The sequence below is a fragment of the Lactuca sativa genome, chromosome 6 (assembly GCF_002870075.4).
Source record: "Lactuca sativa cultivar Salinas chromosome 6, Lsat_Salinas_v11, whole genome shotgun sequence".
Classification (NCBI taxonomy): domain Eukaryota; kingdom Viridiplantae; phylum Streptophyta; class Magnoliopsida; order Asterales; family Asteraceae; genus Lactuca; species Lactuca sativa.
This window is the reverse complement of record NC_056628.2, coordinates 148,702,219-148,720,500: the sequence shown is the minus strand read 5'-3', so window position 1 is coordinate 148,720,500 and position 18,282 is coordinate 148,702,219. Positions and strand designations below refer to the sequence as shown.

General features: G+C 37.8%; 1 protein-coding gene across 1 annotated transcript; it reads left to right on the top strand.

Moving 5' to 3' along the window:
* The first annotated feature begins 11,238 nt into the window (after positions 1 to 11,238).
* On the top strand, positions 11,239 to 11,754 carry LOC111898792 (uncharacterized protein At2g29880-like). Its single transcript, XM_023894668.2, has 2 exons — positions 11,239 to 11,553; positions 11,674 to 11,754. Exons 1-2 carry the CDS (start codon positions 11,239 to 11,241, stop codon positions 11,752 to 11,754), a joined length of 396 nt encoding a protein of 131 aa, XP_023750436.2.
* The last annotated feature ends 6,528 nt before the right edge of the window (positions 11,755 to 18,282 follow it).

Sequence of the window (18,282 nt, the reverse complement as noted above, 5' to 3'; positions counted from 1 at the left end):
CATTTGTTCTTGAAACCTTTCAAGACCATTGAGACTCCCACTGAATCCTTGACATATAAGATTCTCTTGTCAATAAATATTTCTTGAAAAAAAATATTCAAGAGTTAGTGTAGCTTTTATCAAGACAAAACACTTCACAAAATTGGTCTTAGTTGGTCTTTGTCTTATCCAAGACATCACAACTTTCCAATTTCAAATGTGCAAGAATAAGAAAACCTTTTTGAAATTCTACATTTGATGAATGTTATAAACCTTATTAAGACTTGTCACTCAATGTCACAATCTTAACTTTAAGACTTGTTTTGGAACGAAGTATGATTGACTTCTTGATTTAACCATTTCTTCAATTCTTGATTCCTCTTCTCAGACATACATTTGCACTGAGACTCACTTAGAGGATCAATTGAGATATGGTTCTTAATCATTAAGACATATCATAAAACATAATAAAAGTACTCTCCCTTCTTCTTAGAATAGAGAAACTTTTATCTTTCTGCCTATTTGATTCTTTTTATTCATTCTGCTATTGATTGAAACTCTTTCAATCAACTAAGAATTACACTTAATATCATAAGTATAATCATATTTACTTAACCTCAGTAAATCATGACGAATATCTATGTTACTCTTGTGGTGGACTTGATCAACACACAACCTTGTGTACTCGATCTCCTAGTCCTTCACTTGACACTTTGTCAATGAATTAGTCTAATTTCCAAATATGAAATTTCTGATTCATCATGCAACCAAGTTGTATGATTCCAAGTTTCTATCCAATTGAAACTTGGGCGATAAGAAACTTTCCCTATTTGGTAAATTCTTGACCTTTCCACAAATAACATAATCAAGAATCAAATCCATTATCGCTAATAATAGAAACTTACAAACATCAATTTTTCATACACGTCATTGCAAGGATAAATAAATAATATAAAATCAAAATTTATTTTATTGCGGAAAAAATTTGTCCTTACAATGCAATTTAATTGAAAAACTATGTTAATACATATTTCTTAGCAATCTTATTCTAACTTCAAGTAGTAGCTCAAGATTCTAATCTTCAAGTAATGCGATCGAAATCCATTTCTTCACGATTAGATTCCGCTCACTACTTCCCTTAAGCTTCCTCTCTTTTCTTTGATCCTACAAAACATCAAATGTAATCTTATCACATCATGTATTAAGAATCTAGAATAGGAACTCAAAAAAGTTAGTTAATGGATTTTACCTAAAGCATAGCCATATGTTTTGACTCTCCCATCTCTTAGATCTCTTAGGTAAATAGGGCAGCTTCGTCTCCAATGCCCCTTTTCTTCGCAATAAAAGCAAATTGACTCTTTTGGAATAGCAGATGGAACTACTTCAGACTTTGCCTTTCTCTTATGATCAAACTTTTCGATCATGGCCTGCCTTTCGTTGCCATTGCCTATATCCATAGAGGTCTGGAAGGCAGATTCACCAATCAACTTTGCTTTTCCAGTGCGCCAAACCATTGCTGATTCAACAGCAATAAGCATGTAGGTGAGATCTATAAGGGTCACGTCCTGGTTCATCATATAGTACTCTCTTACGAACTCACTATATGAGTTAGGAAGCGACTGAAGAACCCAGTCAACAGTCAGCTCCTCACAGACAACGGATCCCAACATTCTTAACCTATCAATGTGCGACTTCATCTCTAGGACGTGTGCATATACTGACTTTCCATCTTTATGTTTACTTGCCAAAAGGGCTTGAGTGAGCTTGAACTTTTCAAGCCTTCGAACTTGTGGGTTAGGGAGAATAATTGGAGGAGGTGGAGGAAGTGAAGCATGATCTCGTATTCCTCGATCGAATCGTGGAATATCATCTTCATGTGAAAAGCTTGTTCCACGGGAATTGGGAAAACCATAGTTGTCATACTTTGACATCTACAAAACGGGAGAAAAATTCAAGTTAGTTGATTGATTGAGTCCTTAATAAATCACCCAAGTGAGATATTAAGGCTAGGACCCAACACAATACTCTACAACCTAGAAAAAGGGATGTCGTAATCTAGTTGCAGAATATTTGAAGGTAAGTGAATGACGATTCACTAATTTTCACCATGAAAAAAGAAAAAGAAATTTAAGTTTTAAATCTATTGAAAATTCCTAGATCTTTTGAGATTCATTGAACATTTCAATGGCATGTTTAAATCTCGATATGCCCCTCGATTTGTGACCGGGATGCCGAGGATCACAAAACATGGTGTGAATAACCATGCAAACTTACATGGTGCACCCACATGTTACATTCACCTATTCGATGTGCCGGTTAACCACACACGCTCCACCGAACTATGACAAACATTGAGTCACCCATTGCTACCTTTGCTTAGAACATTTTTAGTGTGCCGGTTAACCACACACACTCCACTAACGTCTTTGCAAGGGCACAAAGTGTAATTTCATGGAATTGCATCAATTCACTTTTTCCTAAAGTAACAAAAATTGGGAATTTTTATGAAAGCATTTAGTTACTTTTGTACTTCATTATACTTATAATGGAAGGTTTCTGTCCTATCCTACCCGTTCGGCTAACGACCCTCCACTAGTCAAGAGTGCGGTGGGTAAGAGTGGATACCCATTCAATCGCCATTTTATAGACAATTTCCTTAAACACCCCTTATAGACTAGCTTCGTGAATGAGGCCTACTAACGGTAAGACTGATTGTTTACTCATACGTATATAATACTAGACTTTTAATGTTATATATAGTATAGGGTGTATTTTATACTTTTAAAATGCTAGGTGTTCTAATTTAATAAATTATACTTTTAATTTAATTAAATGTAAACCAAAACTTTATGGTTTTATTAAATCTCTTTTAATTATACACCTTAATTAATTAATAAAACCATAAGGCTGTGATTTGAACTTTTCAAAACAATACTAGGGTTTTAGAATTTAACATTTCTAAATTAAACTTTTAATCAACTTTAAATTCCAAAACTTGAGGGCAAGTTTTGAAACATTTCAAAACATTAGGGTTTAACTTATCTAAATTTCGAAAACAAAACTTTTAAGTTCAAGTTTAAACTATAAAACCTAAATGGGGAAATTGAAACTTTTTCACAAGATAATTCAAATCTAAATTACAAATAATCAAACTTTATCTAATAAAACAAATGATTATCTAAATTTTGACAATTATCTTCAACTTTTGGTAAGGATAATCACCAAATATTGATAAAAATCAAATTTTTTTTACAAAAACACGTTTATGGTAATTATCAAAGCCAAAACAGGAAGAAAATCGCGAATACGAGCTGTCAGACCCTTTGACTCGTCGAGTCTGGACCTGGACTCGTCGAGTACAGCCGACTCGGCGAGTTCACCAAGTGACTCGGCGAGTCAAACACTCAGAAGCCAAAAATTTTGATTTTCAGTTAATATTCAATCAAATAAGCATCAAATACATCAAACAAATAGCCATGGCTCTAATACCACTGATGGGTTATGAGCAAAACATCATTCCTATGGTGTACATGCAAACCCTAATAGCTTTTGGGTCTAGTTTGTCTAATGAACATGCAATTGAATATCCAAAGCTATAAACCCTAGATCTAGCATACAATTAATCATATTAACATAAGATTAGGGTTTAGATCTTACCTTGATTGTTATGTAGCAATAACAATCTCAAATCCTCCTTTGTAATGGCTTTAGAAAGCTTAGAGTCACAAATGTCACTCCTCTAATGGCTCACAAACACCAAGAGCAAGAGGATGAAGAATAATAAGAGAGGAGGCTGCCCAAAACGTCCAAAAACCCTAGTGGAACTCTTAGCCACGTTTTTGGGGCTTAAGGGTACTATATATACATGTAGGCTATTAGGGTTTTCAACTAGGAAACCCTAATCCGGCTGCTTAAACCCTAAGCAGCCAATGGACCCTTTTAGAATATCCCTTGGACAATTTCTAATGGGTTTCCCCATAAAATTCATCCAACCTATTATTCCAAGATGATCCATAGCCCAAATGCAATTATCTTATAATTACAGTTCCAGTCCCTTAAGTTTAATTAATCTCTTTTAGCCACAAAATCAATTATCATTTAATTCTTGACTAATATTAATTAAACAATATGACTTCTCCATTAATATTTTATTCTAATAATATATTAATAAATCATAATTAATCCTTTTTCTCCATAATTCATCTTATCAAGTTGCTTTGGTGAAGGCAACCCAAAAGGACCATACACCATCGGGTCAAGTACAAACCAAAATAGTTATGAACGTAAACACTAATCCAACAAAGTCATTGTGAACTGATCATAACAAGAAGGAAAAGAGTGTAGGATGATGTCAATAGCGAGCTCTTCATCGAAGTTGACATTCAACTTCAGCAAGTGGTCAACAAATCTTTTCATCTTTTGCAAGTGGGCAGTGATGGACTCTCCATCCTTCATCTTTGTTGTTATCATGGCAACAATGATCTCGTGCCTTTCTTGTCGAGCACTTTGATGGTACCTTTCCATCAAATCTTGGTGCATCTTGAAAGGATAGTAGTCCTTGTAGGACTTTTGGAGTTTAGCAGTCATGGTAGCAAGCATGATACACGACACCTTTGTCGTGTCCTTCTCATGAGCCCTACATTCTTCGATTTCTTCGGGAGTAGCAGTGTTGTCGTTGATCTCCTTCAATTATTTATCGAGAACATACTCCTTGTCCTCTTAGCGGGTGACCATGAGAATGTTGCGAATCCAATCGTTAAAATTGGATCCATCAATGATCACCCTCCCACACAAGTTCATGAGGGAGAAAGAGCCAGAAGCGTTGGAGTTAGCAGCGTTGTTTGAAGTCGACATCTAAAAAGGAAAAGAGAAAAAGTTTAGTTTATATAAGAATCCTTAATATAACACCCAAATAACATATTAAGGCTAGGATCCAACACAATATTTCACGATTCGGAAGAGGGATGCCGTAATCCAGTTGCAAAATATTTGAAGATAGGTAAATGACGATTTACCAAATCCCACCATGAAAAACGAAAAAGGAATATTAAGTTTTAAATGAATTGAAATTCCTAGATTCTTTTGAGATTCAGTGAACTTTTCAATGGAATGTTTAAATCTCGATTATGCCCTTCAAGTTTGTGACTGGGATACCGAAGATCACAAACAAGGTGTGAATAACCATGCAAATGTGCTTGGTACTCTCAACATCATTTATCACCTAATCAATGTGTCGATGAACCACACACGCTCCATCGATCTATGATAAACATCGAGCTACCATTTGCCACCCTTTCTAGTCCCAAATTAATGTACCGGTTAGCCACACACGCTCCACTAACGACTTGGCAAGGTGCAAAGTGCAATTTCATGGAATAGCATCATTTTCACATTTTTCCTAAAGTAACTAAGATTGAGAATTTATGAAAACATTTAGTTACTTTATAAATCATTATACTTTTTAATGATGAATTAGTTTGTCATATCCTATCGTTTCGGCTAACGACCCTCCATTAGTCAAGAGTGCGGTGGGCAAGAGTGGATACCCAATGGTGTTCATTTTATAGGCCGCTTCCTTAAACACCCCTTATAGACCAGCTTCGTGAATGAGACTTACTAACGGTAAGACTAACTCGCCTTATATATATATATATATATATATATATATATATATATATATATATATATATATATATAATTATTAATCTTTTAATATTATAATAGTATAAGGATAGAATTTTAAACTTTTAAAACTTTAGGGTTTAAAATTTAAATATTTCAAAATTAAAACTTGTTAATCAAAATTTAAATTCCAAAACTTGATGGCAATTTTTGAAACTTTTCAAAACCTTCTAGATCAAATTAAAATATAAAATCAAATAATTTGTCATTATCTAAATTTGACCTAATTCAAATTATGGCAAGATAATTCACATCAAATAACACAAATAATTAACTTTATCATATAAAATAATAATTATCTTATAGTTTGACAATTATCTTCTAATTGGATGAGGATAATCATTACCATATAATAAAATTCGAATTTTATCAGTAAAAAACGTTTTTGGTAATTATCCTAATCCAATTCAGGTCAAAATCCCAAAAAATCTGCCAACAGACAAGCCGACTCGCCGAGACAAACTTTGGACTCGTCGAGTAGCCCTGACTCTTCGAGTTTATCATCAGATTGCAAAATTTCGATTTTTTCAGCTAAGAACAATAAATCAATGCATCGTATACAACAGAAAAACGACCTAGGCTCTGATACCACTAATGGGTTTCGAGTATTACATCAATCATATGACGCACATGCAACCCTAAAGCTTTGGATCTAGGTTTTCTCTAATTGTACATGCAATAATAATCATCCAAAGCTATAATCCTAAACTAGCATGCTATTTTCACAATTAATACCTAATACAAAGTTAGATGATTACCTTTCTAGTAGCTTGCTTGATCTTCAACCTTTGAGAACTTAGCACCTCAAATGTGATGCCTCTAATAGATCACAAACACCAAGAGCAATTTGGAGGAATATAAGAGAGAGGCTAGGGATCACAAAAATTCGGCTGGTACTCTTCTAGGGTTCAAGTAACGATTTTAGGAGTCCCATGGGTTCTTTATATAGTTGAGCTGCTAGGGTTTTAGTCAAAATCCTAATCTGATTGCTTAGACCTTAAGCAGTCCACAGGATCCTTCTAGAAGGCATCTTGCAACATCCCAAAAATACAACCCAAAATTTTTTGTTTGAATACATTACTAAACCATAATATCGAATATCATACAACAAAACTATAAGACATGTATCTCAAAAGTCATAATAAATGTATCATATAAAAAACTATGTTAAATCATATCCAAAATATCAGAGCAAACTCCCAGGCTAACTAAAGTTGTGGTGTGTGCCATACCATCATCCCGAGCTCTTCCCCTTATTGGCGGAATACCTGAAACCAAAACTGAATGTCACAATCGTTTCCGAGGTATAAAAGTTATTTAATTCTTCAGTTTATTTTGGGCCATAATTGAATTAATATTATGATTGGACCTTTATTTTGGGCCGAAGTGTAAGCAGCCCATAAGTCGTACGCGGGGTGTAACCCCCTTAAGGTACGCCCAATGTACGCGACCAGGTGGCAAACTCTAATTTTAGGGGTTGAGGCGTATTTAAACCCCATTATAGCCTCCCATTTGGACTGCTCACTTATCATTCACTCCAGAGAAACCCTAGTTCGTTCCCCTTTGCTCCTTGTTTGTGTGTGTTTGATATTTGAGCTTGTTTTTGTGAAGAAGGAGAAGAAGAAAAGTGGAAGAAGAAGAAGAACTTGAGCACCTTGAGCTCATAGATCTGGGATCATCCTTTCTTTTGGCATTCAAAGGAGGTATAAAGCTTCCAACTTTCCTCTTGTAAGTTTAGATCTAGGAGTTTTTGGAAGTTTGGACCTTTTAGGTCCAAAGGAAGGACCTTCAACTTCCAACTTCGTTTTAGAGCTTGGGATTGCTATCCTTGAAGCTCAAGTGTCCCCATAGTAGTAAAGTTTCGATCTTTGTGGCTTATGTGGAACCATGCATGATATCTAGTTGGTTTTATGGATTTAGAATGTTATTTGTGGAAGTTTGAGCCTTTATGGGACTTGTAAGCCATCAAGTAAGCAACTTTATGGCTTAAGTAATGGAATAAGCTTAGGATCTGGATTTGTAGCTCCTGGATCGAATTATTAAGCACTTAATGGGATGTTTGCTTAACAGAGCTGTATGCTGGGCGTACAAGGAAGTACGCGCCGCGTAGAAGCCAACAGCCAGTACGCTCAGCGTACCTTGGTGTACGCCCTGCGTACGCTACCAGTTTGGGCTTCGAGTGTTGGGCCTCGGTGTGGGCTAGGTTTCAGGCTTAGGGTCCTTGGGCCTTTATGGCCCATCAAAATTTAGTTGCTAAGGACCAAGGATTTAGTATTGGGCTTGGGTAAGGCCCAATAAAAGGGTCCTAGGCCCAATATAGCAAATTGGGCCATTAGTGGGCCTATAGTGGGGCCATAGATGGACTTTGAAGGAATTGAGGTTTTGGGCCATGTTGTGTCCCACACCATAGTAGGGGTAAAATGGTCATTTTACCCATAGAGGAATCCCTATTCTGATTTAGAATTTATTTCCCATTATAGCTGGGAAGCAGCCGGAGCAGCAGTCAGGGATCTCTCATTCAGGAGTTCAGCAGTCAGCATCACGAGGTGAGTTTCCTTCCAGTAGGAATGGGTCTACGGCCACAATGTCGACCCGTTTAGTTAGCAGTAGTTCCGAAATTCTGTCCGATGTAGTAGTTAGAGTGCTTGATGTCTATGTGATTCAAGCATGTTTTGTGTTATGTGTTCCGGACTCTATTCCGATGTAGTATGCAGTATATGTTTTCATGCTAGTTGATATGTTTATGCTATGTTATGTTCAGTCAGTTCCGGATTTCGGTCCGACGCAGGGGACAAGGTCCCATTTAGTTCCGGACTTCGGTCTGATGCAGTCAGTACCGGACTTCGGTCCGATGTAGTTAGTTCCGGACTTCGGTTCGATGCAGAGGGCAAGGCCTTGGTTAGTTCCGGACTCCGGTCCGATGCAGTTTCCGGACTTCGGTCTGATGCAGAGGGCAAGGCTCTGGTTAGTTTCCGAACTTCGGTCCGATGTAGTGGGCAAGGCCCAGTAGATGCTTTATAATTTATTGTATGTCATGTGGTAGTTTGGGGGAGCTCACTAAGCTTCGTGCTTACAGTTTCAATTTTGGTTTCAGGTACTTCCGCAAGTAAAGGGAAGAGCTCGAGATGATGGCATCGCACACACCACAGCTTCAGTCTTTTCCTGGGAGTTTGTTTTGATTCATAGTTTGATTTGGCACAAATGTTCATGACATTTTATTATGGGTTGAGATAATTGACACATGGTTTTTGTTGGATTAGTGTCTAAGTCCATAACTATTTTGGTATGTATTTGACCCGATGGTGCATGGTCAAATACTTAGGATCATTTTGAAATATGAACTGGAGTAGTTTTTCTTTACAACACTTTTAATATTTTTGGGATTCAATTGATTATATGGATCTGATTTTGTGTAATGAATTCGAGTTCTGGGGATTTAATTTTCTCTTATAACTTATTAGTTTTCTGATTATACTACCAAAAAGAATAATGTTTTTGTATGTTTTTATACTACCTGCATCTATTAACACGTGGTATGAATAAAAGATGTCATTAGACTTCACATTTATTTAGACTAAATTGGCCCAAGTTTTTGTTTCTGCCTACTTTATGATAAAGATACAAACTAGTTATTGGGAGGCTTATTTAAGCATAATTTTTGTCAGAACTTTGTCTAGTTTGTGTTGTTCATGTCCATTTCATGTTGTAGAAACTCAATTTATGATGAATATGTCCCTATAATTAGTTGTTATTACTACATGTATACTTTATGTTGTTCCTTCCCGGTTCATGTTATATATACTCAATTTTGGACAAAAATGCCCTTGTAGTTTCCTTTTGTTTTTAATTAGCTTTTTTATTTCTATAGACTCCTCATGGCATTTCATTTATAAAATAATATTAATTTTTATTTTTCGTTACTATTTTTTTCCCATCTTCGTCTCTCAAACATGTTTCTTTAAAATCAGTAAAATGTTGTTGTTTTACTTGTTTTTTTATAAACTTTGTAGATATGGATAGAAATCATTTGCTCCTGTTTGTGAAACTGTTGGAGAGTTATATTCAATTGTTGATGTGCCTAGCTACAATTAGAGTTTGGTTAATTGAATGTGAGGAAAAAGAAGCTCAAAGGATAGATCTAGGTAATAATACATTAGACACCCTTTCAAAAAGGTCTACAGAAATACATCATATCACACGTGAAAGTGACGATAATTGTATATACGAGTTACGTATGGATAGGAATACATTTGCAGTTTTGTGTGATTTACTACAAACTCGTGGTGGTTTATTATATGATGGTTTAGTGACCATTGAGGAACAAGTTGCTACATTCCTAAATATATTAGCACACCACAAAAAAAAACAGATGTATTCAAGTTAGATTCTATCGGTCAGGGGAAACAGTAAGTTGGTATTTTCATCATGTTTTAGATGCTTTAATGCATTTGCAAGAGATATTGTTTGTCAGACCAACGCCTGTTGCAAATGATTGTACAGATAACCGGTGGAAATGGTTCCAGGTAACCATTATAATATTATTTTGATATATTACAAAATATAGGTTTTTAACTAACAATGCGTTAAAATTTTATTTATAGGGTTGTCTAGGAGCAATTGATGGAACTTATAGAGAAGTTAATGTCCTTGACTCTGATAAACCAAGGTATCGAACAAGAAAGGGTAGTATAGCAATGAATGTGTTAGGTGTCTGCAATCGTGACATGAATTTTGTATATGTCTTAGCTGGTTGGGAAGGTTCAGCTACTGATTCAAGGGTTTTGCGGGATGCCATTACTAGACATAATGGATTAAAAATCCCAGTTGGTAAGCTAATACAATAATTACTAAATAGTTATTATAGGTAAACACATAGTTACATATTCATACCTTTTACTTTATTTATTATAGGTAATTATTATTTGGCTGATGGAGGATATATCAATGGTGAAGGTTTTTTAGCACCATATAGAGGTATTAGGTATCATTTATGAGAATGGGAAGGCAATACACGTGCACCTACAAATAAGGAGGAATACTTTAACATGAAACACTCACAAGCCAAGAATGTTATTGAGAGGTGTTTTGGTCTACTAAAGAGACGTTGGGCTATATTAAGAAGTCCTTCATTTTATCCAATAAGAATTCAAAGGCGAATAGTCATAGCATGTGCTTTGTTGCATAATTTTATTAGGACACACATGGCTTTGGATCCAGAAGAATACACGTCAAGCAGCGTTGAAGATATGCCTATCGGGGAAGAACAACCAAATCAATTTCAAATTGTCGATGTTGTTGAATCAAGTAATGAATGGACTCAATGGAGGGATGATTTAGCCCAAGAAATGTTTGAGTCTTGGATGTCAACTAGATCTCAGTAGATTGTTTTTTTTAATTAATTTGAGAACTTTTTTTAAGTTTGTTATTCATAATTGCTATGGATGTGAACAACTTTTAACTTTGTGTATGTTTTTTATATTAATTTAAACTAACTTCATGGATGATTTGTTTTTATATTTTCCATTTTTATCTATTTACCTTTGCTATGTATGATATGTCAAATACAGATAACAAATCATGGCAGATAGGCGTCAATGGACTCAAGAAGAAGAGGATGCGTTGATTACCATCCTTCAAGACATTGTTGTCATCAGTGGTAGAGGTGATAATGGAAGCTTTAGGCCTGGAACCTATGACCAAGTCGTTCTAAAGTTACGGGAAAAAGTCGTTGGTATTAATATAACAACAAAGCACGTGCAAAACAAAATCAAACTTTTAAAGGATAAGTTTTCTGTTGCATATGATCTGCAAAATACAAGTGGATTTGGTTGGGATGATGTTCGCAAATGTGTAGTAGTTGATTCTCCTGAGATATTAGAGGAATATCTAAAGGTTAGTGATTTTATATATATATATATATATATATATATATATATATATATATATATAATTTTTCTGTGTGTCTAAGTATTAAATATATGATTTTACCTGTAACTTTGTTTGTTTTACTAGAAACATCCAAACAAAAACTATGTCGCGAATAAACCATTCCCTGCATACGAGCGACTAGCAAATGTTTTTGGTAAAGATTGAGCTACAGGTGGTATGGCTGAATCGGCGGCTGATGTGACACAAAATCAAAATATTGATAACGAAGAAGGAGAAAGTTTACCATCGTCCAATTCTAATCCTCAAAACACTGCAACTTCCTCTAATCCAAATCCGAAAGACTCCTCGCAAAATAAAAAGAGAAAAGCGGCATCTGAAGAAGTAACAGATATAATTGGAAAGGGGTTAGCTGTCGTATCCGAGGAAATCCAGAAAATGACTAGGGCTATTACTTCTTCTACTAATGACCTCGCAGGGTTAAAAACCATACATGAATAGTTGAAGACCATGGAGTTGTCTTCTTCAGAAATCATGCGGGTTTGTTTAAAATTTACAAAAAACTTGAATTTGTTACCAATGTGGAATAGCTTGGATGCAGCTACCAAACCACTTTTTGCGAAGACTATATTGGAAGAAGACAATTGAAGTTTGTTCTTTTTTATTTATTTAAATTAAGGATTTTGGAAACCATTTTGGTTTAGAAATTTGTTAATTTTGAAGCAATTTGGATTACTTGGTATTAGAACAAGTTTTAATATGAGAATTTTAAATATCTTTTTTAATAAAAATGTTTATTTTCAAGTTATGTATGTTAAATTGTGTTATCTTGAATATTTTTTGTAAAAGGGTAATATGGTCATTTTTACATCTTGTTCTGTTCAGTACTATTGTTGCCAAACAGTTTCAGACAACTTGTTCTGTTCTGTTCAGTTTTACCAAACGCTATACAAATTATTTGTATTGTCCAGTCCTGTTTTGTCCAGTCCAATTCTGTCCCATCCAGTTCTTCTGCCAAACGGTGCCTTAGAGGACATTCAGGTTGATAGCGGCCTGAATTATATTGAGAGGCCGGTCGCGATTCTGGACCGGAAGACAAAGTCCTTGAGGAACAAGGTAATTCAGCTAGTGAAGGTGCAGTGGCAGCACCGGAAGGGTTCAGAGTGGACGGGGGAATCAGAGGAGGAAATGCAGGAGCATTACCCGGAGTTATTTTCAGATTCAGTGGCAGCAGACTTCGAGGACGAAGTCTGATTCAAGTGGGGGAGATTTGTAACAATCATTTCCGAGGTATAAAAGTTATTTAATTCTTCAGTTTATTTTAGGCCATAACTGAATTAATATTATGATTGGACCTTTATTTTGGGCCGAAGTGTAAGCAGCCCATAAGCCGTACGCGGGGTGTAACCCCCTTGTACGTTAGGCGTACTGCTTAAATGAAACGCATGGAGGCTGAGCGTACGCGCATCGTACCTTAAGGTACGCCCAACGTACGCGACCAGGTGGCAAACTCTAATTTAAGGGGTTGAGGCGCATTTAAACCCCTTTATAGCCTCCCATTTGGACTCCTCACTTATCATTCACTCCAGAGAAACCCTAGTTCGTTCCCCTTTGCTCCTTGTTTATGTGTGTTTGATCTTTTAGCTTGTTTTTGTGAAGAAGGAGAAGAAGAGAAGTGGAAGAAGAAGAACTTGAGCACCTTGAGCTCATAGATCTGGGATCATCCTTTCTTTTGGCATTCAAAGGAGGTATAAAGCTTCCAACTTTCCTCTTGTAAGTTTAGATCTAGGAGTTTTTGGAATTTTGGACCTTTTAGGTCCAAAGGAAGGACCTTTATCTTGCAACTTCATTTTGAAGCTTGGGATTGCTATCCTTGAAGCTCAAGTGTCCCCATAGTAGTAAAGTTTCGATCTTTGTGGCTTATATGGAACCATGCATGAGATCTAGTTGGTTTTATGGAAGTAGAATGTTATTTGTTGAAGTTTGAGCCTTTATGGGACTTGTAAGCCATCAAGTAAGCAACTTTATGGCTTAAGTCATGGAATAAGCTTAGGATCTGCATTTGTAGCTTCTGGATCGAATTATTAAGCACTTAATGGGATGTTGGCTTAACAGAGTTGTACGCTGGGCGTACAAGGAAGTATGCGCCGCATACAAGCCAGCAGCCAGTACGCTTAGCGTACCTTGGTGTACGCCCTGCGTACGCTACCAGTTTGGGCTTCGAGTGTTGGGCCTCGGTGTGGGCTGGGTTTCAGGCTTAGGGTCCTTGGGCCTTTATGGCCCATCAGAATTTAGTTTCTAAGGACCAAGGATTTAGTATTGGGCTTGGGTAAGGCCCAATAAAAGTGTCCTAGGCCCAATATAGCAAATTGGGCCATTAGTGGGCCTATAGTGGGGCCATAGATGGACTTTGAAGGAATTGAGGTTTTGGGCCATGTTGTGTCCCACAACATAGTAGGGGTAAAATGGTCATTTTACCCATTGAGGAATCCCTATTCTGATTTAGAATTTATTTCCCATTATAGCTGGGAAGCAGTCGGAGCAGCAGTCAGGGATCTCTCATTCAGGAGTTCAGCAGTCAGCATCACGAGGTGAGTTTCCTTCCAGTAGGAACGGATCTACGGCCACAATGTCGGCCCGTTTAGTTAGCAGTAGTTCCAGAATTCTGTCCGATGCAGTAGTTAGAGTGCTTGATGTCTTTGTGATTCAAGCATGTTTTGTGTTATGTGTTCCGGACTCTGTTCCGATGTAGTATGCAGTATATGTTTTCATGCTAGTTGATATGTTTATGCTATGTTATGTTCAGTCAGTTCCGGACTTCGGTCCGATGTAGGGGACAAGGTCCCATTCAGTTCCGAACTTCGGTCCGATGCAGTCAGTACCGGACTTCGGTCCGATGTAGTTAGTTCCGTACTTCGGTCCGATGCAGAGGGCAAGGCCTTGGTTAGTTCCGGACTTCGGTCTGATGCAGTTTCCGAACTTCGGTCTGATGCAGAGGGCAAGGCCCTGGTTAGTTTCCGGACTTCGGTCCGATGCAGTGGGCAAGGCCCAGTAGATGCTTTATATATTATTGTATGGTATGTGGTAGTTTGGGGCAAGTCACTAAGCTTTGTGCTTACAGTTTCAGTTTTGGTTTCAGGTACTTCCGCAAGTAAAGGGAAGAGCTCGGGATGATGGCATCGCACACACCACAGCTTCAGTCTTTTCCTGGGAGTTTGTTTTGATTCATAGTTTGATTTGGCACAAATGTTCATGACATTTTATTATGGGTTGAGATAATTGACACATGGTTTTATGATGTGATGATCGGAATATGATTTTTATTATTATTTAAAATAAAAATTTTTGGGTCGTATTTTTTGATGTTACACTGAAACTGTAAGCACGAAGCTTAGTGAGCTCCCCCAAAATACCACATACCATACAATAACATATATGCACATATTGGACCCCGCCCACTGCATCAGGCCCCACCCGACATCAGACCAAAGTCTGGAACTAGCTTGGCCCCGCCCACCGCATCGGACCGAAGTCCTGAACTAGCTTGGGCCCTGCCCGACATCGGACCGAAGTCCTGAACTAGATTGGGCCCCGCCCACTGCATTGGACCGAAGTCCGGAACTAGCTGAACATAAAATAATCATATAACATATAATACATATACTGCATCGGGCTCGCCTGCATCGGACCGAGTCCGGAACATCTAGCACCAAGCATATCCTGACATGCACGAATCATGAAGACAACAAGAATACATAGCTACTTCTCGGGACCCTCCCGACATCGGACCACAGCCCAGAACTACTAGTATCTAAATGGGTCGACATTGTGGCCGTAGACCCATTTCTACTGGAAGGAAACTCACCTCGTAACGTTGGCTGCTGAGATGCTAAATCTAAAACTGGCTGACTACTGCTCTGGAACTCCCCGGCTACAATCCCATAAACACTAAATCAGATACTGATAACTGTTCTCATGGTAAAATGACTATTTTACCCCTGGTCAAAGTCAACTTCCTGATCAAAGTAAACTTTCAGTTGACCGGACTCGCCGAGTTGGGCCGCCAACTCGTCGAGTCCCTATCATCCATTCTAATCCTCTATCTACTTCTACTCGTCGAGTTTGGCAAAGACTCGACAAGTTATTCTTCGATACTGACATCGAGTCTAACTATATCCGACTCGCCGAGTTGTATGAACAACTCGTCGAGTTCCCCTTCAACAGAAGAACACACCCAGTCTATGACTCGCCGAGTCATATGAACAACTCTTCGAGTCCGTCTGCTTCCAGATCCAAGTCTTAACTCACTGGTTCCTTACTCTACTCACTACACATGCTCGCTACTACTGAACCGGGAATCCAAGACTTGCGACCCGACTCGTCCAGTCAGAAGAACGGCTCGCTGAGTCCTTTGCATGCAAATTCCATACAGTCGATTCTAATCAACTTAAGTGCATCAAATTCGTAGATCTAAGATTCTGGTACTATCTGAACACGTAAAGTTGCTAACTTTATGTGTATCTAAGATGCAATGAAGCAATAACACTCATACTTTGCTATTATGGGGGGGGGGGTTACTTGACTAAAACAAATCCATGGCTGCCAAAAGGTGGTCTCCTTGAGCTTTTGGAGCTCAAGAGAGGCTAGATCTGAGATATTAGCGCTTAAAACCAACAATTTGGGGACAAACTAGATCTATTAGCACAATAATCAAGATGGAAACTTCATTACAAGAAGGGATGACCAAAGAGGAGTGTATTCTGGATCTACTTCTTCTTCCTTGTGTTCTTCTACCTTCTCCTTCTTCTCCTTGCTCCAAAATGCACCAAAAGTTCCTTTACAAGGCAAAGAATACTCACACACACTTCAAGGAGGCCAGGGTTTCAGGAATAAGTCTATGGGGAGCGAAGGAGGCTGGTTTGGGGCTATAATGACGTTTAATAGGGTGCAAACCCTTGAAACTAGGGTTTCATCCAGACTGGCAAACTCGCCGAGCCCGAGAATATGGACTCGTCGAGTCGCCAACTTAAACCGCGTGGAAATTCCATCTCTACTCGACGAGTCGGGCTACTGACTCGTTGAGTACCCCTTAAGAAATGAAAATTACTTTATTTAAATCACATACCAGAAATGGGGCGTTACACCCCTATAGACGATTTCTATGTGGGTTTCCACATAAATTTCGTCGACCTCCTTCTTTAAGGAGTCCATAGCCGATCTTGCAATTATCTTATAATTACAATACCAGTCCCCTTAATTTAATTAATCTCTTTTGATCACTAAATTAATTTTTGACCGATATTAATTAAATAGTACGATTTCTCAATTAATATATTATTCTTATAATATATTAATAAATCACAATTAACCTCTTTCTCCATAATTTATCCAGTCAAGTTGTTATGGTGAAGACAACCCAAAAGGACCATGCTACTATCGGGTCAAGTACATACCAATTATAGTTATGGGCTTAGACACCAATTCCAACAGTTAGTAGGATTAAAACTTATACATTCCGGTCGTATAATGTTTTTGGCGCCGTTGTCGGGGAACAGTTCTAATAGTTAATTTTAATTGCTAGTGTTATCGATCCTTTGTGTGAGATTTATCTTGCATAAAAGTTATTAGTTTTTCTGTTTTAATTTTCGTATTTGATTTTTCTGCTTTTGCGTCGAACTTGCCGAGTCCATTACTGAACTCGACGAGTTGGTCGCGTTTTTAGTTTCATTATTTCTTCATTTTTGTTCGTTTTACGCGTGTTTTCTATTTTGTTTTAGGAAGTTTATGACCAAAAGTTCAAGTTCTTCAGTAGTACCACCCGTTGAAGATCTGAAATCGATTATTCACAAAAAGAAGGACAAGGCAATCAGAGAATCAAGCGGTTGTGACAAGAAGATAGAAGATCTCGAGCGGAACACACCTGAATTTGAAGAAGAAGGTGAACCCGAGCCAGAAGAAGATATGGCTGACATCACAAAAATACCCATGGGCGAATACAAGAGGAGAATATGTGATGATACCGGGCTAGAACTTGTGCAATCCACAATTCCAGCAACAACAAACTTTGAGTTGAAAGGTCACATAGTCGCCCAACTGAAGGACATCACTTTCTACAGGAAGGAACACGAAGACGCATACAAGCATATTGAAGAGGTCAACGACATAGCCGACTACTTTAACATCCCTAATGTGCCTCGCGAGACTGTTCTACTTTGTATGCTACCAGTTACGTTTAAGGGAGCCGCAAAAGATTGGCTAAAATCACTACCTCCAGGATCCATCACAACATGGGCTAAGATGCACGAAGAGTTCATTGATCATTTTTCCCTCCATCATAACATGGGCTAAGATGTGTGAAGAGTCCCATTGTTGTGCATGCTTTGTGATGGTAGTTTTGGGTTGTCCTTTCAGACCCTAGGATGGGTTCCAAGCTATAAAAATGTGGTCCCTTTAGCTAGTTTGGATCCATGATTCTTATGGAAGGTCTTAATGGAGTAAGACCATGTATTAAGGACTTTTTGGACATCTAAAGTCATAAAGTTGGAGACTTTATGACTCTAAGGTGCATTTGGACCATGGCTCTAAAGTTTAGGCTTAAGTGATTAAGCCATTAAGCGCTTATTGAGATTTTGGACTCTGCGAGGGTACGCCCCACATAAGGAGAAGTACGCCCCACGTACTCGGTCAACCACCCCATTTTGGGTCAATGCGAGGCTCGATGCACGCCCTGCGTAC

What these genes read in the sequence shown, in the direction of transcription:
- LOC111898792 (XM_023894668.2), top strand. Translation starts at nt 11,239, where the DNA reads ATGGCAGATAGGCGTCAATGGACTCAAGAAGAAGAGGATGCGTTGATT. An exon ending in TATTAGAGGAATATCTAAAG is followed by an intron (nt 11,554 to 11,673) that starts GTTAGTGATTTT and finishes TTGTTTTACTAG; the next exon opens with AAACATCCAAACAAAAACTA.